Source organism: Macaca mulatta, chromosome 14 (genome assembly GCF_049350105.2).
Source record: "Macaca mulatta isolate MMU2019108-1 chromosome 14, T2T-MMU8v2.0, whole genome shotgun sequence".
NCBI lineage: Eukaryota > Metazoa > Chordata > Mammalia > Primates > Cercopithecidae > Macaca > Macaca mulatta.
The window spans coordinates 10,990,806-11,014,828 of record NC_133419.1 but is presented as its reverse complement, the minus strand read 5'-3'; the positions used below and the strand labels follow the sequence as shown (position 1 = coordinate 11,014,828).

At 39.7% G+C, this 24,023-nt stretch overlaps 2 protein-coding genes across 2 annotated transcripts in view; one reads left to right on the top strand and one right to left on the bottom strand.

The window, feature by feature from the left end:
- SLC22A9 (solute carrier family 22 member 9) overlaps nt 1-15,246 on the top strand; it is a 46,991-nt gene extending 31,745 nt beyond the window's left edge. The window contains exons 2-5 of the mRNA XM_077962608.1: nt 10,931-11,145; nt 12,541-12,649; nt 13,106-13,309; nt 14,228-15,246. Of these exons, the coding sequence (XP_077818734.1) occupies nt 10,944-11,145; nt 12,541-12,649; nt 13,106-13,309; nt 14,228-14,288 (576 nt within the window). The 5' untranslated portion in view covers nt 10,931-10,943 and the 3' untranslated portion in view covers nt 14,289-15,246. The remainder of the gene's footprint in view (nt 1-10,930; nt 11,146-12,540; nt 12,650-13,105; nt 13,310-14,227) is intronic.
- SLC22A8 (solute carrier family 22 member 8) overlaps nt 1-24,023 on the bottom strand; it is a 132,135-nt gene that overhangs the window by 53,550 nt on the left and 54,562 nt on the right. The gene's annotated exons all lie outside the window — the stretch shown is intronic.

The following is a 24,023-nucleotide window of genomic DNA, read 5'->3' as shown; positions in this document are numbered from 1 at the left end:
CGGGCTGCCCACCTCCCAGCTGCAAGAGAAAAGGGCTTTAGTTCTTCCCCTGCCTGTGGAGTCTGCAGGCCAAATTCACACTCTCTCCCAAGTTCTGACCAGGAGGCTTCACATCCAGTTCAAATTATCACAAAGTTCAGCTGGAGATGTCCTTCTTCCTGTGACATTTCTCTGCCTCTGTCCACAGCCCCCCACAAAGGATCCCTGTAGTGCCAGGCAGGAATGGCCGGCTTGGGGGCCCAGCAAGCTCCCAGGGCCTTTCCTGCTGCTTCCTCTACCCCTGTGTTTCTCTTGGCTCTCCATTAACTCAGCTCCAGGTAAGGTCAGAAACCTGTGAACTAGACCTTCAGTTTCCCCAGTGGGAGTGTGTGTTTGGGGGTGAAGGATCTCCCTTTTCTACTTCTGCAGTTTGGGCACTCATAGTACTTGGGGTATCTCCTGGTTCCCGCAGGAGCAGTCTGCTTCCTTCAGAGGATCTGTGGGTCTTCTCAGGATTCCCGTTTTGTTCCTGCAGTTGTTCTGGAGCTAAAAAATTCATGATACAAGCCTCCAAACACTGATCTTCAATTGCATTTTCAATTCCAAAATTTCTGCTTCATTATTTTTAATTATTTCATTTTCTTTGTTAAATTTATCTGATAAAATTCTGATTGTTTTCTCTGTGTTATCTTTAATTTCATAGATTTTCCTCAAAAGAGCTATTTTGAATTCTCTGTGTGAAAGGTCACATATGTCTGTCTCTGCAGGATTGGTCCCTAGTGCCTTATTTAGTTTCCTTGGTGAGATAATGTTTTCTGGATGGTGTTGATGCTTGTGGATGTTCATCAGTGTCTGTGCACTGAAAACTTAGGTATTTATTGTAGTCTTCACAGTCTGAGTTTGTTTGTACACATATTTCTTGGGAAAGTTTTCCATGTATGCAAAGGGACTGTGGTGATTTGATCTGTTTCTCATTACTGCAGACATATATTCATTAGGAGAGACCCCAAGGCCAGTAATGCTGCGGTTCTTGCAGACTCACAGATATACTGACATCATGGTCATGGATAACATCCAGAAGAATTATCTGGATTACCAGGCAGATACTTTTGTTCTCTTCCCTTACTTTCTCTGAAAGAAATGGGAGTTTTGTCTCTACTGAGCTGCCTGGAGCTGGGGGAGGGGTGACACAAGCACGCCTGTGGCCACCACCACTGGAACTGCACGGCATCAGACCTGAAGCCAGTATAGCACTGGGTATCCCCCAAGGCCCACAGTAATCACTGCCTGGCTACTGCCTAGGTTTGCCCAAGGCCCTAGGGCTCTACAGCCAGCAGGTGTCAAAGCTGGCTAGGTTCATGTTATTCCCTTCATGGTCACAAGTTCCCCACAACCACAGGTGGGTCTATAGATGCCATGGAGCAACCAGGGTCTAGAGTAAGAAACCTTTGAAATCTATCTGGTGTTTTATTTTACCATGGCTGACCTGGCAACCCAAGGCACAGAAGAAAGTCTTAGGCCGGACGCGGTGGCTCAAGCCTGTAATCCCAGCACTTTGGGAGGCCGATGCGGGCGGATCAGAGGTCAAGAGATTGAGACCATCCTGGCTAACACGGTGAAACTCCGTCTCTACTAAAAAATACAATAAAAACTAGCCGGGCGAGGTGGCGGGCGCCTGTAGTCCCAGCTACTCGGGAGGCTGAGGCAGGAGAATGATGTGAACCCGGGAGGCGGAGCTTGCAGTGAGCTGAGATCCGGCCACCGCACTCCAGCCTGGGCGGCAGAGCGAGACTCGGTCTCAAAAAAAAAAAAAAAGAAAAAAAAATACCCATAATTTGCCGGGCGCAGTGGCTCAAGCCTGTAATCCCAGCACTTTGGGAGGCCGAGACGGGTGGATCACGAGGTCAGGAGATCGAGACCACCCTGGCTAACACGGTGAAACCCCGTCTCTACTAAAAAAATACAAAAAACCAGCCGGGCGAGGTGGCGGGCGCCTGTAGTCCCAGCTACTCGGGAGGCTGAGGCAGGAGAATGGCGTGAACCCGGGAGGCAGAGCTTGCAGTGAGCTCAGATCCGGCCACTGCATTCCAGCCTGGGCGACAGCGCGAGACCCCGTCTCAAAAAAAAAAAAAAAAGAAAGAAAGTCTTTTCCACTCTTCCCACCCTTTTCAGTAAGCAGAGGAGTCATCTCATGGCCACCACCACCCCAGGTTTATGGTAAGTACTATGTCGTTATTGCCGATGTGCACTCAAGGTCTAAGTGTTCTTCAGTTAGCTTGCGGTAAATGCTGCTTCCAGGACTGAGAATTACCTTTCAGGGAAATGGGCTCCCCTCTGGCCCAGAGCAGGTCCAAAACTGCCATCCAAGAGCCCAGGCTTGGATTTATGGACCCCAAGACCCTACTTGGTGTTCTGTCCTACTGTGACTGAGTTGGTACCTAAGCTGCAAGATGAAGCCCCCTTTAATCTTGCCTCTTCTTTTCTCAAGTAGAAGGAGTGTCTCCCCTTAATTATCACTGCTGGAAATGTGCCAGGTCACACCTGAAGCCAGCACAATGCAGAGTCTCTCACCCAAGGCCAATCGAGTGAACTACCTGACCACCACTGATGATTATTGAGGACCCAAGGTTTTTTAGTCAGCAGGTGATGAATCCTGTCAGGCCTGGGTCCTTCCCTTCAAGGCAGTAGGTTCCCTTCTGCCCCTGGAGATGTCTGGAGATGTCATCTGGGAGCTATGTCCTGGAATGCAGGCGCCAGGACCCTATTCTACTGTGGCTGAAATAGTATCCATGTTGCAAGACAAAGTCCTCTTTATTCTTCCCTCTCCTCTCCTCAAGTCAAAGGGAGAATTCTCTCCTAGAGCTGCAAGCTGCTGGGCTCTCACTAGATCACAGGTTCCCCCGAGTTCACTGACCCAAGGCCCAGCACAGCACCAGGGTTTGCCTAGGAATAGCAGTCCTTGTAGCCAAGACTGTCTTTTAAGTTTATTTAAGACCCCATAGCCCTTTAGTCCATGATGGTGAGGCTTGCAGATTCTGACCACTGGGATGGGCAATTCTCCTCTGGCTAGAGCTGGTCTAAATTCTCCCTCCATGGTTGCTGGCTGAGTTCTGTCTGGTGCTGCTTTCCTCTGTGACAGGGCAGCACTGAGTTCCAATGCAAAATCCCACAATAACTGTGCTCTCTATCCCCCAGCACACGAAGATTCTCTGCACCAGGCAGCCACTGCTGGGAGATGGGCAGTGTTGGCATGGGCAATTCAAGACAGTCTTTCCTACCCTCTTCAGTGCCTCCTTCAGTGATATGAAATTAAAACCAAGTACTGTGATCTCCCACCTTATTTTTGGCTCTTATGAAGCTGCTTTTTGTGTGTAGATAATTGTTAAATTTTCTGTTCCTGTGGGAAAGATGACCTTAGAGGCTTCTACTCAGCCAACTCGCTCCTCCTCCTCATTCTGTGTTATTATTTCTTCAAATAAACTTTCTACTTCAGCGTATGCATCCGTATTAAGGCAAATAATTTAGACTTTAAAATACTTTATCATAAGGTATTTTTGCAGGCCTCATATTAACCACAAAGCAAAAAATCTCTAATAGACACATAAAAATGAAAAGCAAGAAATTAAAACATACTACCGCACAAAGTCACTTACACACAAAAAAGAAAGGAAGAAGGTATAGAGAGGACTTACAAAGTAACCACAGAACAAATAACAAAATGGCAGTTATAAATTCTTACTTATTAATCGCATTGAATATACATGGACTAAATTCTCCAATTAAAAGTTATGGAGTAGCTAAATGGGTTAAAAAACAAGACCCAATTCTAAGTTCCTACAAGTGATGTCCTTCGCCTGTAAAATCACACCTGCACTAGAAATGAATGGCTGGAAAAAGATAGTCCATGCAAACAGAGGTCAAAAAAGAGCAGGAGCTGCTATGGTGATATCAGATAAAATAGATTTCACATCAATACTGTAAAAACAGACAAAGGAGATCATTACATAATGATAAAGGGGTCAATTCAGTAAGAATATATAAAAATTGTAAATGTATGTGTTATCAACATGGGAACACCTAGATATATAAAGTAAATATTGCTAGAACTAAAGAAAGAGATAGACCCCAGTACAAAAATGGCTGGGAATTTCAACAACCAACATTCTGCATTGATAAGTTCCTCTAGATGGAAAATCAAAAAAGAAGCATTGGACTTTATTTTCATGATAGATGAAATGGACTTAATAAACACTTACAGAACATTTTACTCAACAAATATAGGATGTACATTCTTCTCATCAGCACATGTAACATTCTTTAGATAGACCATATTAGAACAGAAAACTTCTCAGGAAATTTTAAAATTTCATATCAAGTTACCTTTTCTGATCACATTGGAATAAAATAATAACAAAAGGAACTTTGAAAAATATACAAATACCTGAAAATTAAACAATATGCTCCTAAATGACAAATGGGTCAATCAAGAAATTAAGAAGAAAATTAAAAATTTCTTTATATTGTGGAAACACAATATACCAAACCTTTGAGATATGACAAAAGAAGCAGTAACAGGTATGTTTACAGAAATAAACACCTACCTCAAAACAGTAGAAAGACTTCAAATATCCTAGGATGCACCTTAAAGAAGTAGAACTAAAACAACAAATGAGACCCAAAATTAGTAGCAGGAAAGAAATAATAAAGATCAGTGCAAGAAATAAATTGACACAAAAAATACAAAAGTCAAAAGTTGTTTTGTGAAAAATAAAAAACATCAACAAACCTTTATGCAAGCTAAGAAAAAAATAGAGGAAACAAAAATAAATCAAATTGATGATAAAAAAGAGACATTACAACTGACATAACAGAAATTCAATGGATCATTAGAGGCTATTATGAGCAATTTTATGCCAATAAATGGAAAACCCTAGAATAGGTGGATAAATTTTTTGTGACACATAGAACATTGATTGAACCAAGTTGACACATTAAGAAATACAAACCATGAACAGAGCAATAACCAGCAGCAAGATACCAGCAGTAATAAAAAGTCCCCCATCAAAGAACAATCTAGAACCTGATAGCTTCAGAACAACTAAATTCTACCAAACATTTAAAGAACTCATACCTATTGTACTCAAACTATTTGAGAAAATAAAGGAGGGGGGAATACTTTCAAACTCATTTCACAAGGCCAGAATTACCCTGATGCCAAAACCAGAAACAAACACACACAAAAAAGAAAACATCACTGATGAACATAGGTGTAAAAATCCTCCACAAAATAGTAGCAAACAAAATTTTAAAACACATTAAAGAGATCATTCATCACGATCAAGTGTGATTCGTCCCAGGGATGCAGGAATGGTTCTGCAGAGGGAAGTCCATAAACATAAAACATAACATTAGTAGAATCAATGTTATATAATCATTTCAACAGATGCCAAAAGCAACTGATAAAATTCAAATTCTCTTTATGATAAAAGCTCTCAACAAACTAAGCATAAAAGGAAAATACCTCAAAACAATAAGATAATATGTAATAAACCCACAGGTAGCATCAAAGAGAATGGGGAAAAAAATGAAAGCTCTACTTCTAAGATCATGTAAAAGACAAGTATGCCCACTTTCACCACTTTTACTCAATATAGTAGTGGAAGTCCTACCCAGAGCAACTAGGCAAGAGAAAAAAATAAAGGGAATCCATATTGGAAAGGAAGAAATAAAAATGTCCTCATTTACATATGATATGATTTTATATTTACAAAAACCTAAAGACTCACTCAAAAATCTATCTGAATAAACAAAAAATTCAGTAAAGTTGCAGGATACAAAATCAACATAAAACATAATTAACATAACTATATTTCAATAAAGAGCAATCTGAAAAACAAATTAAGAAAGCAATCTCATTTGCAATTTGTTACAAGAAGTAAAATACCCAGTAATAAACTACACCAAAGAAATGAAAGATTTCTACAATGAAAACAATAAAACATTGATGAAACAAATTGAAGCTGATACAAAAAATAGACATCCTGTGTGCATGGATTAGAAGAATCAATATTGTTAAAATGTCCCTATTACCCAAAGCAATCTACAGATTCAATGCAATCTCTATCAAAATACCAACGACATTCTTCACAGAATTTTTTTTAGTCCTAAAATTTACACAAAATCAAAAAAGACCCATAAAGCCAAAGAAATCCTAAGCAAAAAGAACAAAGCTGGGGTGGCTGAGCTAATTTGCATTCCCACCAGCAGTTTATTACTGTTCCCTTTTCTCCACAACATCAACAGCATGTTAATTTTTGACTTTTTAATAACAGCCATTCTGACTGGTGTGAGACGCTATCTCATTATTGTTTTGATTTGTATTTCTCAAATGATTAATGCTATTATAAGTTTTTTTATATGCTTGTTGGCCATGTGTATGTCTTCTCTGGAGAACTGTCAGTTCATGTCCTTTGCCCATTTTTAATGGGTTTGTTTGTATGTTTTTGTCATTTGTTTGTATGTTTTTTGATTGTTGCTTTATTTGAGTCCCTTATAGATTCCAAACATTAGACCTTTGTCAAATGCATAACCTGCAAATATTTCTTCCCATTCTGTAGGTTGTCTGTTTACTCTGGTGTTAGCTTCCTTTGCTGTTCAGACGCTCCTTGGTTTAATTAGTTCCCACTTTTCAATTTTTGGTTTTGTTGCAATTGCTTTTGGAGTCTTTATCAAAAAATCTTTGCCAGGACTGATGTCCAGCGTGGTATTTCCTCTTTTATTCTGTGTTTTTAACACTTTTACATCTTACATTTAAGTCTTTAATCCATCTTGAGTTGAATTTTGTATATGGTCAAAGGAAGGGGTCTAGTTTCAAAATTTTGCCTATGACTAGCCAGTTATCCAAGCACCGTTTATTGAATAGAGAGTCTTTCCCCATTGCTTACTTTTTTCAGCTTTGTTGAAGATCAGGCAGTTGTAGGTATGTGGCTTTATTTCTGGGTTATCTAATTAATGTGTTGCATTGGTCTATGTATCTGCTCTTGTGCCAGTATCATGCTGTTTTCAATACTGTAGCCTTGTTGTGTAGTTTGAAATCAGGTAGTGTGATGCCTCTCATTCTGTTCCTTTTGCTTAGGATTGATTTGGCTATTTGGGCTCCACTGCGACATTTACCCATGTAACAAACCTACATGTGTACCCCAAACCTAAAATGAAAGTTGAAAAAAATAATAATAAAGTTTTTTAACTAAATGTAAAATTATGTTTTAAAAGATCACATAATTAGTGAATAGTACATACAGAACTTGAACACTAATCTGACATTAAATGTTGCACTTATAGCCATTATACCATATTACTTTCCTTTTAAACTATACTGTCTTCACTCAATATGTAATTATTTTGGAAGTTAAGTACACTAAAATTCCCATAAACACTAACATTTTTAGACTATTTGTATGTTTGCTCACATTTCACCATTTTTTGAAGTTCACACATGTACACGCTCATCAACCTATGTTTCAGCTTCCCTGAAGGAAGATTTAAGGAGAAGAAAAACACTTTCCAAAATATATCAATACAAAAGATTGTTATAAAAAGTCAATGACTTATAATTGACAATTGGATAAATGGACAGATTCTAAGAATTTCAGACTATTAAGTGAAATTAATATAGTCAGAAGACTATAAACCAAATAAATATATAAAAGTAAAAAAGAATTCCATATTAATACATTTTCTAATTACATTATCAAAGAAAATAGAGAATTTTGAAAGCAGCAAGATAAAGTAACTTGTTGCATACTAAGAGAACGTCCTCCATTAGACAATTGGGGGATGGCAGGTTTCTGCAGAAACCTTGTAGGCCAACAGAGAGTGGGATGATATGTCCAGAGAGATGAAAAAATAAAATGCTAACAAAAATTAATGTATGTTGCACACCATCCCTCAATAACGAAAAGAAATACTTTCCCACACAAACAAAAGTTGAGTGAGTCTGTCAGCACCCTACCTCCATTATTATTTCCAAAGGGAAACCTTGAACTTTAAAAAATGGGACTAAAGAGCAGCATGAGAACATAGGAACGTATAAAGCTCACTGATAAATGACTAATATGAAAAGTCTAGTACTAATATTATACTCAACAATAAAAAACTGAAAACTCTTCCTTTAAGATCAAGAACAAGATAAGGATTCTACTCTCACCACTTCTATTCAGTATGGTACTTGAAATCCTAACAAGAGCAATTAGGGAAGAGAAAGAGATAAAAAGATAAGAAAAGGATATAAAATATGAAGTGTTTTATGGAGGATTAAACACGTAAAAAATGAAATAGTATCTTATACCTATTAGGATTATCATTATCAAAAATAAATAAATAAACAAGAAATAAGAAGTGTTCAAAGGATGTGGGGAAATTGGAACCCTTGTATACTGTTCGTGGCCATATAAAATGCTACGCCCACCATGACACTATGGAGGTTAGAACTACCATATGATTCGGTATTCTCACTTATGGGATCTCAATTCTTCAAAAAAAGAATTGAAATCAGTATTTGGAAGAGATATTTGCACTCCCATATGTTCATTGCAGCATTATTCACAATTGCCAAAATATGGAAGCAACTTAACTATTATTTACATATGAATGAATAAGCAAACTATGTTATATACATATAATGGAATATTAGCCTCAAAAAGAAAGAAAAAGGTCATACCCAACGGCTATGAACCTTGGGCTAGCACAGAAGAACAAACACTGATTTCACTTATATGAGATATCTAAAAAAGTCAACGCATAGAAGCAGAAAGTAGAATGGTGGTTTTCTCGGACGGCGGCAGAGGGGAATAGGGAGTTGTCATTTAAGGGCATAAAGTATCAGTTATGCAAGATGCAAATGTCTCGGAAATCTGCTGTTCAACATTATGCTTACAGTTAATACTGGACTATACCTAAAAATGTGTTAAGTAGGTAAATCTCATGTTACGCATATTTATCACAATATTTTAAAAATAAATAAGTGTTTTGAGAGCCCCCAGCTAAATTCAGATTTCAGTACCAGAGTGGTTAAAAACCCTGCCCTAAAAAGGAAAGGAATGGGAGCTGGATGTAGGGGTTTACAGTGTTCACACAACACTTTTCCTTCAGTGGATGGCCTGATGCCTAGTTGTTAGACCCGTGACGAGGGGAACCTTCACACAGGAAACTTGTTTATACTGGCAGATGCCCTTGGGGCTCTTATCTGACCCATGTCCAGTTTATGTCTGCCTGACCACTGCTCTGGCTCTGGTTGCCTGACACTGTGTTCTCACTGCAGTCCTAGGGAAAACCCAGCCTGAAACAGCCCCTAATTTTTCAGACAGAAAGCGTAAATTCAGTACACCACCGCAAGAGGAAACAAATTCAAAGCCGTGTAATTGCAGATCCTGGGAAAGGAGAGAATAATGAATTGGGAGGGCAGTGTTCTGTCCCCGGGTCAGATGAGGTGGAAATGAAGAAACTGGCAGAGAGACCAAAATCTCAGAAATCACCACTAAAGAACTTATCCGTGTAACCAAACACCACCTGTTCCCCAAAAGCTATTGAAATAATAACAATAATAGTAATAATAAAAGGAATACATGGCAACTAGCAGTTTATGTAAGGAAATCAGGTGTGGGTCACTTAAAGTTTGCAGGCAAATGCCTGAATAGTTCATTCAAAGGAAGCAACAGGAAAGCAGGGAACCCAGTCAGCTAGCCAGGAGAGATGCCTCTAAGTTATCTCTGGCGTCTGGCTTGAGCCATTTGGAAGTGGTGTAAGGACTAGAAACTGTGTCAAGGGTGACTAAGCCCTGCTGTGGTGTGAGAAAGTTAAACTTGTAATCAAAATGAATGATGAGACAACATAAAATCATAAGAATTCCCTCCGATAAGATACATATGTATACTGAATACATAATAAAAATTATTGACTCCTTTCTATGCTAATAAAACCATCACGAGGTTATATGCCATTAAACATAAGTAATATAAAAATAGGTTTCCTTGTTCCATTCTGGATTTACTACACAGGACCACCTACACAGTGAATGCTGTGGATATACAATCTGTCACTCAATAAGTTGTACATTTTAGTGACATTTCTGATTGTAATGGAGGTAAATGGACATTTCAGCTCCTGAGGTACTCACTGGGAGTTTGACTAATATCTGTAAATTTTTACTTTTAATTTTATGGCCCTCAGGATAGTGAATTGTCTTGCAGTGGTTTTTGTTGTCATGTGAGCAAATTGGCTTTAGAATACTAATAAAAGCAATTAGTTATAATAAATAAATAAATCCCAGGCCCTATAGTTTAATCATCCATAAAACACTTGCTGTCTTCCAAAAAATTAATGACAATTATGACCATCATCATCTTACCATCATTTTATGGTAATTTAAAACTCAACATATTGTGGTATCTTCAGTTCTCTTTGACACTTATTTTAGCTTTGAGAGACAGAACTTGGTGGTTGCAATATGAGTTTGAGACGTGGTGTGCTTTTGCGGAGGAAGGTGGCAGCGTTTTCAAATGGAACTCTCTTCTTTTCCCACACCTTTAGTCATCATCTTTGTAGGTAGTATAAGACTTTTGTCTCATTTTTATCAAATAGAAGCTACCTTTGACAACTCCTCAGAAATTATCATGCTTCATAAGACGCAGTCTGTAACCCTTTCTGAACATATTTAAGCGTCTAACTTCCAGCCTCTTGTCTAGTATTAATAACTTCTTCACAAAGAGTTCCATAATGTTATCATTGTCACTTAATAGATTTTTAAAAATCACATTGCAAGAAAATATTCCACGCAATAGACCCAGCCTTTATACTTTAACAATCCCTAGCTGCCTGGGCCAATATTATTCTCATTTGTAGGATGTAGGCTGCACGGATTATAATATGTGCCTTTCCTTTTTAATCACCACAGATTTGCAAACTTCATGGCCTATTTTGGCCTTAATCTCAACGTCCAGCATCTGGGGAATAATGTTTCCCTGTTGCAGACGCTCTTTGGTGCAGTCATCCTCTTGGCCAATTGCGTTGCACCTTGGGCACTGAAATACATGAACCGTCGAGCAAGCCAGATGCTTCTCATGTTCCTCCTGGCAATCTGCCTTCTGGCCATCATACTTGTGCCACAAGGTGAGAAAAGATCACAGGTGGAAGAAAGAAAATGCCTTTCCCTCTCTTCTCAGGGATTGTACTGGTCACACCTATCTGAAGCCAGAAGGAAAGGGAGATTTGGGTTCTCAGGATTTCCTGACAATAATCTGGGGATTTGGGACAGATTCTGCCACAAGTTGCTGGAAAACGAGTCACAGATGAGTAAAGGTTGGCTCTATTATATGGTTGTCCTCATCATATTCAAGAAATACTAAGAAACTGAAGCCATTTATTTCTGACGGTTTCTCTACAACAGCAATCACTTACTTACTCTTTGGCCGATCAAACTTATTTAAATGAGTATTGAGGTATAGGCCTTGTCATTGTTTCCCAACATGAGGACATAATACTACTACTTCCTCTGTCCGGGCTCTTTCTTATTACTACAGCTTCAGTGACAAAGTATCCCAATTCCCATGTATCTACCTGTGGGCCTTGTATTAGGTCACCTTAACTACAATCCTGGTTTAGGGGAGTCATCTTGACTTCAAGGGAACAAAAGTGCCCCATCTTTATGTAAAGAACTGTACAGTAGAAATGAAGAAATTGTCAGTTAATAGCCTCTTGTAGATTCTATTTTAAGAAATTAACTGATCATATGTAATAAGTAAGGGAACCCAGGTGGCCACCAGTCTTCACCTAACTCTTAGTGTAGTAATGTATGTAACAGGATCCCAGATTGGTGTGCTCCACTCCCCTTCTTGAATGCCAGCAATGATCCGAGTGTGCTACAAAGCAACAGAACCCTCCAGTGTCATGAGGCTATTACGGGATTTCTTCAGCTGGATAGAAACAAGGCTCTGAAACTTCCCTTCAATGCTTTCTAAAGTCTGACTTTCTTCCTCTTTTCGAGGTCCTTATTCCTGATCCTTAAAACACTGATACTCTCTAGCTTCTCTCCTAACATAGAACTCTTGATCTTTTATGACTCTCTTCTGCAACCCTAGCCCCATGTCAATACTGTGTATGTACCTAGGTTTTAAAGGCCAGGAGAACACGGATGGGTCTTACACTCCCAAGTACTGCACACATGACAGTTCTACCAGCTAGGCAGAGGAGTCCCTGGACGGAATAAATGAAAAAGCATTCAGCTCAACTTACATGCCTCTCTCTTGCTATGGCGTATCTCTGATACATAGTGAGAAGTGAAGTAATAGCTCAGATCCTTTTTATTCGCTGTTTAAGCCACAAGGTGAAGATAAATCACGTTTCTCAGCTATCAGCCACTGCACATTCTTTGCCCCTGTGCAGTTTCCTGACAGTACGTTTTAACCTTGCGAACACCTCCAATACAGTCCTTTTCACTTCTAGCCTGGGGGATGCTGATTCCTTCAGCTGAAATTTCCTAAGGCCTTGTGTTCTTCCTTTCTCCAGAAATGCAGACGCTGCGTGAGGTTTTGGCAACGCTGGGCTTAGGAGCGTCTTCCCTTGCCAATACCCTTGCTTTTGCCCATGGAAATGAAGTAATTCCCACCGTAATCAGGTACGAAACCTTATGTATGCTCTGTTAGGCTCAAAATGGACCTTTCTCAGATAATTGACACTTTTTGCGGGAAGAAATCTAAGACTGGTTAGTTAAGAAAATAAATTGTAACAGTCATAAACACAAATAATTATAGACCAACTTTATCTCAAGCTGACTTTTCGCCACTGTGTTAAGTCCTTTGATGTATTATAGCATCCCACATAACCTTCTGAGTCACCTAAGAGGTTGGTGCTAAAGGATAGCAGTATTTCCTAGATGATGAAAATGCATCTAATGCACTTGTGACCTGAAAAATTAATTGCCAGCAAATAAAAGTGAAAATTTCAAACACAGGAGTATTTCGTCACCTCTGTGTGTCTAAATGTTTCCCCATAATGAGAGCAAAATGATAAATCACAAATTGCCTGTGTGGATTTTTAACAGATATTCTTGTATTGCTGTTTCCACTCAAAGGGCAAGAGCTATGGGAATCAATGCAACCTTTGCTAATATTGCAGGAGCCCTGGCTCTCCTCATGATCATCGTAAGTGTATATTCTCCACCCCTGCCCTGGATCATCTATGGAGTCTTCCCCTTCATCTCCGGCTTTGCTTTCCTCCTCCTTCCTGAAACCAGGAACAAGCCTCTGTCTGACACCATCCAGGATGAGAAAAATGAGTGAGTAAACAGCCCAGTTGCCCCTCAGAGGATCTGGGTGCTATAGGTCTGTGCTGAGGAAGGCAAGATACCATTTAGGGCCACTGTCCTCCCAAAAGGCGTAGACTGAGGATTTTCCCATGTAATCAGTGCCTTAGGTCTGGGTACAGCCTCATGCCTTCCCACAGTGACCTCAGACATCCCCTGAGGCTCTCCAGATCACACAGACCAGCTCTGCCCAGCTTGTCAAAGGTTCGTAGTGAAGAAGCCAAAATTAGGTCTCCTCTTCCCTCCCTGCCCTAGTGTGATATGCACACTCTTGAAGGTATTGTACAAACATGCAGAGATCCAAACACCAGATTTTCATCCCTGGGGAACCCGCAAGCCAATGGGTGTCTGTAAGCTGTCTGAGACTGCCGGTGCTTACAGGCCTGACTACTAGGCCACTGAAGAATCTGTGGGAGAGTCTGCAGATGCAGGGATAGCCAATCTTTTGGCTTCCCTGGGCTACAATGGAATAAGAATTGTCTTGGGCCACACATAAAATACGCTAACACTAATAATATCTGATGAGTTAAAAAAAAAATCACAAAAATATCTCATAATGTTTTAAGAAAGTTTACAAATTTGTGTTGGGCCACGTTCGAAGCCATCCTGGGCCACAAGCAACCTGTGGGCCATGGGCTGGACAAGCTTGCACCAGGTGTCCAAGGATGACAACTAGAAGGTATCCAAGCTGCCTTCCCAGATCCTAATCTGGGAGCTTCATCTTTTACTTCACAAGGTTCACTCAGTCCCTTGGGGACAGAGATATGGTTTTTACCAAAGCTAATGGACAAAGAATCAACATGCCCTAAAGAATACAAGACTTAGATGCTTAGTCCATGTCTTTTCATTTTTGTGATTTTTTGTTTGTTGGTTTCTTTGTGTTTGTTTCAGGAGAAAAGACTCCAGAGAACCAAAGCAGGAGGGTCCCAGCATGGAAGTAACACAGTTTTAAGGAATTCCGGGAGCTGACTGCTGATCAATGAGCCAAATGAAGGGAACAATCAGGACTGTTCCTAGACACTAGCAAAATCTAGAAAATAAATAACAGGGCTGGGCGCGGTGGCTCACGCCTGTAATCCCAGCACTTTGGGAGGCTGAGGCGGGCGGATCACAAGGTCAGGAGATCGAGACCACCCTGGCCAACATGGTGAAACCCTGTCTCTACTAAAAAAAAATACAAAACTTAGCTGGGCGTAGTGGCACATGCCTTTAATTCCAGCTACTTGGGAGACTGAGGCAGGAGAATCACTTGAACCCGGGAGGCAGAAATTGCAATGAGCCAAGATCGGGTCACTGCACTCCAGCCTGGTGACAGAGCGAGATGCTGTCCCAAAAAAAAGAAAGAAAGAAAGAAATTAAAATAAATAACAAGATATAGTGAATAAGTAGATTTACTTCACAATTGTGGTACTAAATAAATATAAGCTATCTACAAATAATCATAGAAAAAGTTTGAAGAAAATTACATAACACTTTAAAATAAATCATAGTAGACTATATAGTTGCAGGTCCCTAGCAAATTTCTGGATAGGAAGATTGAATGATATTAAACACAATGTTTCTTCTTCAATTATTTGATAGAGTAATTGGTGGGATAAGTACAATGAAAAATCTGATACTTTTACAAAAACTTGAAAAATAAATTCAAATTTATCTAGGAATTAATAGTAGACATTTGGTTCAGAAAAAGGAAGATCAGGGAGTGAAAATGTGACTGTCAGGTAAGTGGGGTAGATACACAGAGCTTTATCCTAAGTTGTAATATTCATAACATTGTTAGCAGATGCATTTACAAAACAAAGAAATTCAAAAGTAGACTTTAGTATGTATAACATCTAATGTGTAACAATTTCAGCATTGTACATTTTTAGAGGAAACACCAAATTATGGAATAAATAGCATTAGCCAACGAATCGGAAATACATGACTAACAATTCAACTTTATATCTTGCATTAGTCAGGGTTATCTAAAGGAACTGAAATAATAGGATATATGTGTACATGAAAGTGAGTTTATTAGGAGAACTGACTCACACAGTCACGGGATGAAGTCCCACACTAGGCCATCTGCAAGCTGAGGAGCCAAGAAGCCAGTGCGAGTCCCAAAACCCCAAAAGTAGGGAAGCCGACCATGCAGCCTTCAGTCTGTGGCCAAAAGCCTGAGAACCCCTGGCAAATCACTGGTATAAGTCCAAGAGTTCAAAAGCTGAAGAGCTTGAAGTCGGATGTTTGAGGGCAGGAAGTATCCAGCAGGGGAGAAAGATGAAGGCCAGAAGACTCAGCAAGTCTGCCCTTTCCCTCTTCTTCTGCCTGCTTTATTCTAGCTGCACTGGCAGCTGATACGATGGTGTCCCCCCAGACTAAGGGTGGGTCTGCCTCTCCCAGTCCACTGACTCAAACAAGGATGCCCACTTTTACCACGTTTATGCAACGTAATATCGAAAGTCCCAGTCAGAGCAATTAGGCAAGAGAAACAAACAAAGGGCATCCAAATTGGAAAGGAAGAAGTCAAATTCTCTTGTTTGCAGAAGATAATTTTTTTATGGGAGTTTAATCTTTTCACTGACAAGTAAGCTTTATTATGTGTCAAATCAACATTTTAGTTTTTTTTATTGACACGTTGTGACAATGTATGGAATGAGTAATAATCAAGCCAGGGTAATTTGGGATATCCATCACCATGCATGTATGCATGTTTATCATTTTTAGGTGTTGTTATCATTTCCAGTCTTCTCTTCTAGTTACTTTGCAATATACTTAATAATATTGCTACATATGGTCATCCTAGTCTGCTATCAAACATTAGGATGATTTCTTCAATCTAACTGCATGTTTGTATCCATAAACAACCTCTCTTCTCCTCCCTTTCCCAGTTCCTGATATCTATCCTATTCTTGATGTCCATGAGATCCAGTTTTTAGCTCCCACATTTGAGTGAGAACATGTGGCATTTATCTTTTTGTGCCTCCCTTATGTCACTTATCATAATGACACCCAGTTCCATCCATGTTGCTGGAAAAGGATTCCACTCTTTTTACTGGCTGAATAGTGTATATGTATATATGTGTATGGGTATGTGTGTGGATGTGGGTACGTATGAGTGTGGGTGTAGGTGTGTATCCAGAAAACAAATAGTGCATATAAACACGTACATATGCGTGCGCGCGCGCGCGCACACACACACACACACACACACACACACCCACACCATTTTTCTTTTCCAGTCAGTCATTGATGAACACTTAGGTTGATTCCATATCTGTGCTACTGGGAATAGCATTGTGATAAACCTGGGAGTCAAAGGTATCCCTTTGAAACAATAATTTCATTTCTTTTGGATAGATACCCTGTAGTGGGATTGCTGCATCATGTGGTAGTTCTAGTTTTAGTTTTTCTGAGAAATATCCATACTGTTTTCCATAATGGTTGCACTATTTTACATTCCCACCATGTCTAAGAGTACCCTTTTCTCTGCACCCTCACCAGCATCTGGGGGTGTGTGTGTGTGTGTCTGTGTGAGTGTGTGTGTATCTGTCTTTTTAATAATAAACATTCTGTGATGAGATAATATCTCATTGTGGTTTTGATTTACAATCCCTGATAATTAGTGTTGAGCATTTTTCATATACTATTGGTCATTTGTATGTCTTCTTTTGAAAAATATTGTCCATTTTTAGTGGGATTGTTTGGTTTTCTATAGTTGAATTGTTATTCTTGTATAGAATACCTATTAGTCCCCTTAGGATGAGCACTTTGCAAATGGCTTCTCCCATTCAAGTGACTTGCACTTCCCTTATAATAGGTGATGTTGAGCAGATTTTCATATACCTATTAGCCATTTGCACATCTTTTTTTAGGTAAGATTTTATTTATTATGATGGGTGTGCTTGCCTGTTCATAAGTTCATTCCAGTCTGGAACACAGGAAAATAATTCTACCTGCATAGCTGCTGTACCATTCAGCCCATTTCTTTCCTTTGTTTTTAACTGGGTTAAGATAGAAAACCCTAGTTCACACTAACTAGTTGTTGTGAGTGGTAGTAATAGCAGGACACTCTTTTGACTTAACAATGGAAAGTCGTCCTTTACCTTAATCCAAAATGCTGATAAACTTAAGGTCTCATAATCATTCTTTAATGTATATGAAGAACTAAGCTGCACTAATTCATTCTCTTCTTCAGGCACCAAGTTTAGCTCAATTATTGATTCAGGGTTTCAAAAAGCAGATGGATCTTTTACCCAACAGTTTTCCCTTAATGTTTCAAATTTTTCTTCTGGAAAGAACTGGTTAAAAGTTTGAGATACATCACTTCCAAGATGGCCGAATAGGAACAGCTTCAGTCTGCAGCTCCCAGTGAGATCAATACAGAAGACGGGTGATTTCTGCATTTCCAGCTGAGGTACCTGGTTCATCTCATTGGGACTGGTTGGACAGTGGGTGCAGCCCATAGATGGTGAGCCAAAGCAGGGCAGGGCATCACCTCACCCGGAAGTGCAAGGGGTTGGAGGATTTCCCTTTCCTAGTCAAGGGAAGCTGTGAGTGACTGTACCTGGAGGAACAGTACACTTCTGCCCAAATACTGCACTTTTCCCAGGGTCACGGCAAGCAGCAGACCAGGAGATTCCCTCCCGAGCCTGACTAGGCAGGTCCCATGCCCATGGAGCCTTGCTCGCTGCTAGCACAGCAGTCTGAGATCAATCTGGGATGCTGGAGCTTGGCGGGGAGAGGGGCATCCGCCACTGCTGAGGCTTGAGTGGACGGTTCTATGTTCACAGTGTAAACAAAGCGGCAGGGAAGTTCGAACTGGGCAGAGCCCACCGCAGCTCAGCAAGGCCTACTGCCTCTCTATATTCCGCCTCTGGGGGCAGGGCATAGCTGAACAAAAGGCAGGAGACAGCATCTGCAGATTTAAACCTCCCTGCCTGACAGCTCTGAAGACAGCAGTGGTTCTTCCAGCACGGCGTTCGAGCTCCAATAACAGACAGACTGCCTACTCACGTGGGTCCCTGACCCCTGTGATTCCTGATGGGGAGACACCTCCCAGTGGGGGCCGACAGACGTCTCATACAGATGGGTGCCCCTCTGGGACAAAACTTCCAGAGGAAGGATCAGGCAGAAATATTTGCTGTTCTGCAGCCTCTGCTGGTGATACCCAGGCAAACAGGGTCTGGAGTGGACCTCCAGCAAACTCCAACAGACCTGCAGCTGAGGGGCCTGACTGTTAGAAGGAAAGCTAACAAACAGAAAGGAATAGCATCAACATCAACAAAAAGGACGTCCACACCAAAACCCCATTCATTGGTCACCAACATCAAAGACCAAAGATAGATAAAACCACAAAAATGGGGAGAAACCAGAGCAGAAAGGCTGAAAATTCCAAAAACCAGAACACCTCTTCTCCTCCAAAGGACCACAACTACTCGCCAGCAAGGGAACAAAACTGGATGGAGAATAAGTTTGACAAGTTGACAGAGAGAGGCATCAGAAGGTTGGTAATAACAAACTTCTCTGAGCTAAAGGAGCATGTTATAACCCATTGCAAGGAAACTAAACCTTGAAAAAAGTTTAGACGAATGGCTAACTAGAATAACCAGTGTAGAGAAGAGCTTAAATGACCTGATGGAGCTGAAAACCTCAGTACGAGACCTTCACGAAGCATACACAAGCTTCAACAGCCAATTCCATCAAGTAGAAGAAAGGATATCAGTGATTGAAGATCAAATTAATGAAATAAAGTGAGAAGACAAGATTAGAGAAAAAAGGGTGAAAAGAAACAAACAAAGCCTCCAAGAAACATGAGACTATATGAAAAGACCAAATCTGTGTTTGATTGGTGTACCTGAAAGTGACGGAGAGAATGGAATCAAGTTAGAAAACACTCTTCAGGATATTATCCAGGAGAACTTCCCCAACCTAGCAAGGCAGGCCAACATTCAAATTCAGGAAGTACAGAGAACACCACAAAGACACTCCTCTAGAAGAGCAACCTCAAGACACATAATCATCACATTCACCAAGGTTGAGATGAAGGAAAAAATGTTAAGTGCAGCCAGAGAGAAAGGCCAGGTTACCCACAAAGGGAAGCCCATCAGACTAACAGTGGATCTCTCTGCAGAAACCCTACAAGCCAGAAGAGAGTGGGGGCCAATATTCAGCATTCCTAAAGAAAATAATTTTCAATCCAGAATTTCATATCCAGCCAAACTAAGCTTCATAAGTGAGGAAGAAATAAAATTCTTTCCAGACAAGCAAATGCTGAGGGATTTTGTCACCATCAGGCATGCCTTAAAGAGTTCCTGAAGGAAGCACTAAATATGGAAAGGAAAAACTGGTACCAGCCACTGCAAAAAACAAACCAAAATGTAAAGACCATCGACACTATGAAGAAACCACATCAACTAATGGGGAAAATAACCAGCTAGCATCATAATGACAGGACCATATTCACATATAACAATATTAACATTAAATGTAAGTGGGCTAAATGCCCCAATTAATAGGCACAGATGGGCAAATTGGATAAAGAGTCAAGACCCATCAGTGTGCTGTATTCAGGAGACCCATCTCACATGTAAAGACACACATAGGCTCAAAATAAAGGGATGGAGAAATATTTACCAAGCAAATGGAAAGAAAAAAAGCAGGGTTTACAATCCTAGTCTCTGATAAAACAGATTTTAAACCAACAAAGATCAAAAAAGACAAAGAAGTGCATTAAATAATGGTAAAGGGATAAATTCAACAAAAAGAGCTAACTATCCTAAATATATATGCACCCAATATAGGAGCACCCAGATTCATAAAGCAAGTTCTTAGAGACCTACAAAGAGACTTAGACTCCCATACAATAATAGTGGGAGACTTTAACACCCCACTGTCAATATTAGACAGACCAATGAGACAGAAAATTAACAAGGATATTCAGGACTTCAACTCAGCTCTGGACAGGCCGACCTAATAGACATCTACAGAACTCTCCACCTCAAATCAACAGAATATACATTCTTCTCAGCATCACATAGCACTCATTCTAAAATCCACCACATAATTGGAAATAAAACACTCCTCAGCAAATGCAAAAACAGAAATCATAACAAACAGTCTCTCAGACCACAGTGCAATCAAATTAGAACTCAGGATTAAGAAATTCACTCAAAACCACACAACTACCTGGAAACTGAACAACCTACTCCTGAATGACTACTGGGTAAATATCGAAATTAAGGCAGAAATAAAAAAGTTATTTGAAATGAATGAGAGCAAAGACACAACATACCAGAATCTCTGGGACACAGCCAAAGCACTATTAGAGGGAAATTTATAGCACTAAATGCCCACAGGAGAAAGCAGGAAAGATCTGAAATCAACACCCCAATATCACAATTAGAAGAACTAGAGAGAAACAAGAGCAAACAAATTCAAAAGCTAGCAGAAGAGAAATAACTAAGATCACAGAAGAATAGAAGGAGATAGCGATACAAAAACCTCTTTAAAACATCAATGAATCTGGGAACTGGTTTTTTTTTTTAAAAAAAAGATTGACAAAATAGATAGACTGCTGGCCAAACTAATAAAGAAGAAAAGAGAGAAAAAATCAAATAGGCAAAATAAAAAATGATAAAGGAGAGATCACCACTGACCCCACAGAAATACAAACTACCATCAGAGAATACTATAAACACCTCAATGCAAATAAAATAGAAAATCTAGAATAATGAATACATTCCTGGACTCATGCACCTCCTAAGACTAAATCAGGAAGAAGTTGAATCCCTGAATAGACAAATAACAAGTTCTGAAATTGAGGCAGTAATTAATAGCCTACCAACCAAAAAAAGCCCAGGACCAGATGGATTCACACCCAAATTCTACCAGAGATACAAAGAGGAGCTGGTAGCATTCCTTCTGAAAGTATTCCAATCAATAGAAAAAGAAAAAATCCTCCTTAACTCATTTTATGAGGCGAGCATCATCCTCATGCCAAAACCTAGCAGAGACACACACACAAAATAATTTCAGGCCAATATTCTTGAAGAAGATCCATGTGAAAATCCTCAATAAAATACCAGCAAACGGCATCCAGCAGCACATTAAAAAGCTTATCCACGACGATCAAGTTGGCTTCATCCCTGGGGTGCAAGGCTGCTTCAACATACACAAATCAATAAATGTAATCCATCACATAAACAGAACCAATGATAAAAATCACATGATTATCTCAATAGATGTGGAAAAGGCCTTCAATAAAATTCAACACCCCTTCATGCTAAAAACACTCAATAAACTTGGTATTGATTAAACACATCTCAAAATAATAAGAGCTATTTATGACAAACCTACAGCCAATATCATATTGAATGGGCAAAAACTGGAAGCATTCCCTTTAAAAACTGGCACAAGACAAGTATGCCCTCTCTCACTACTCCTACTCAGCGTAGTATTGGAAGTTCTGGCCAGGGCAATCAGGCAAGAGAAAGAAATAAATGGTATTCAAATAGGAAAAGAGGAAGTCAGATTGTCTCTGTTTGCAGATGACATTATTCTATATTTAGAAAACCCCATGGTCTCAGCCCGAAAAACTCCTTAAGCTGGAAAACAACTTCAGCAAAGTCTCAGGATACAAAATCAATGTGAAAAATCACGAGCATCTCTATACACCAATAATAGACAAGCAGAGAGCCAAATCATGAGTGAACTCCCATTCACAATTGCTACAAAGAAAATAAAATACCTAGGAATACAACTTACAAAGGATATGAAGGACCTCTTCAAGAAGAACTACAAACCACTGCTCAAGGAAATAAGAGAGGACACAAATGAAAAAACATTCCATGCTCGGGGTAGGAAGAATCAATATTGTGAAAATGGCCATAATGCCCAAAGTAATCTATACATTCAATGCTATCCCCATCAAGCTACTACTGACTTTTTTCACAGAATTAGAAAAAAACTACTTTAAAGTTCATATGGTACCAAAAAAGAGCCCATATAGCCAAGACAATCCTAAACAAAAAGAACAAAGCTAGAGGCATCACACTACCTGACTTCAAACTATACTACAAGACTAAAGTAACCAAAACAACATGGTACTGGTACCAAAACAGATATATAGACCAATGGAATAGAACAGAGGCCTCAGAAATAACACTACACATCTACAACCATCTGATCTTTGATAAACCTGACAGAAATAAGCAATGGGGAAAGGATTCCCTATTCAATAAGTGGTGCCGGGAAAACTGTCTAGCCATATGCAGAAAACAGAAGCTGGACCCCTTCTTTACACCTTATACAAAAATGAGCTCAAGATGGATTAAAGATTTAAGTGTAAGAACTAAAACCATAAAAAACGCTAGAAGAAAACCTAGGCAATACCATTCAGGACATAGGCATGGGCAAAGACTTCATGACTAAAACACCGAACGCAGTTGCAACAAAAGCCAAAATTGACAAATGGGATCCAATTAAACTAAGAGCTTCTGCACAGCAAAAGAAACGATCATCAGAGTGAACAGGGAACCTACAGAATGGGAGAAAACTTTTGCAATCTATCCATCTGACAAAGGGCTAATATCCAGAATCTACAAGGAACTTAAACAAATTTACAAGGAAAAAAAAAACCTCATCAAAAAGTGGGCAAAGGATATGAATAGGCACTCCACAAAAGAAGACATTTATGTGGCCAACAAACATATGAAAAAAAGCTCATCATCACCAGTCATTAGAGAAATGCAAATCAAAACCACAATGAGATACCATCTCATGCCAATTAGAATGGTGATCGTTAAAATGTCAGGAAACAACAGATGCTGGCAAGGATGCGGAGAAATAGGAATGCTTTTACACTGTTGGTGGGAGTGTAAATTAGTTCAACCATTGTGGAAGACAGTGTGGCGATTCCTCAAGGATCTATAACTAGAAATACCATTTGACCCAGCAATCCCATTACTGGGATATATACCCAAAGGATTATAAACCATTCTACTATAAAGACACATGTGCATGTATGTTTATTGTAGCACTATTCACAATAGCAAAGACTTGGAACCAACTCAAATGCCCATCAATGATAGACTGGATAAAGAAAATGTGGCATATATACACCATGGAATACTATGCAGTCATAAAAAAGAATGAGTTCATGTCCTTCTCAGGGACATGGATGAAGCTGGAAACCATCATTCTCAGCAAACTAACACAGGAACAGAAAACCAAACACTGCCTGTTTTCACTCATAAGTGGGAGCTGAATAATGAGAACGTATAGGTACAGGGAGGGGAAAGTCACACATCAGGGCCTGTCAAGGGGTGGGGTACAAAGGGAGGGATAACATTAGGAGAAATACCTAATGTAGATGACGGGTTGATGTGTGCAGCAAACCACCATGGCACATGTATACCTATGTAACAAACCTGCATGTTCTGCACACGCACCCCAGAACTTAAAATATAATAAAAAATAAGTATGTAAATAAATAATTAATAAATAAGAGTAAAGTATCCATTTGGTGGTGAAGTATAATGATCATAAGTAGAAAAATTCGATTGTGGGAAGGAAGGTGGCCCATTTTTCTTTCAGTCGCTAGTGGGCGGTAGAGGCGTTCTTCAGGCACCTAATTAATACTTTCATTCAGGTTATCATTCTGCATTAGGATGGCCAGTGACTTTTTTTTCATTTACTGGTGCAT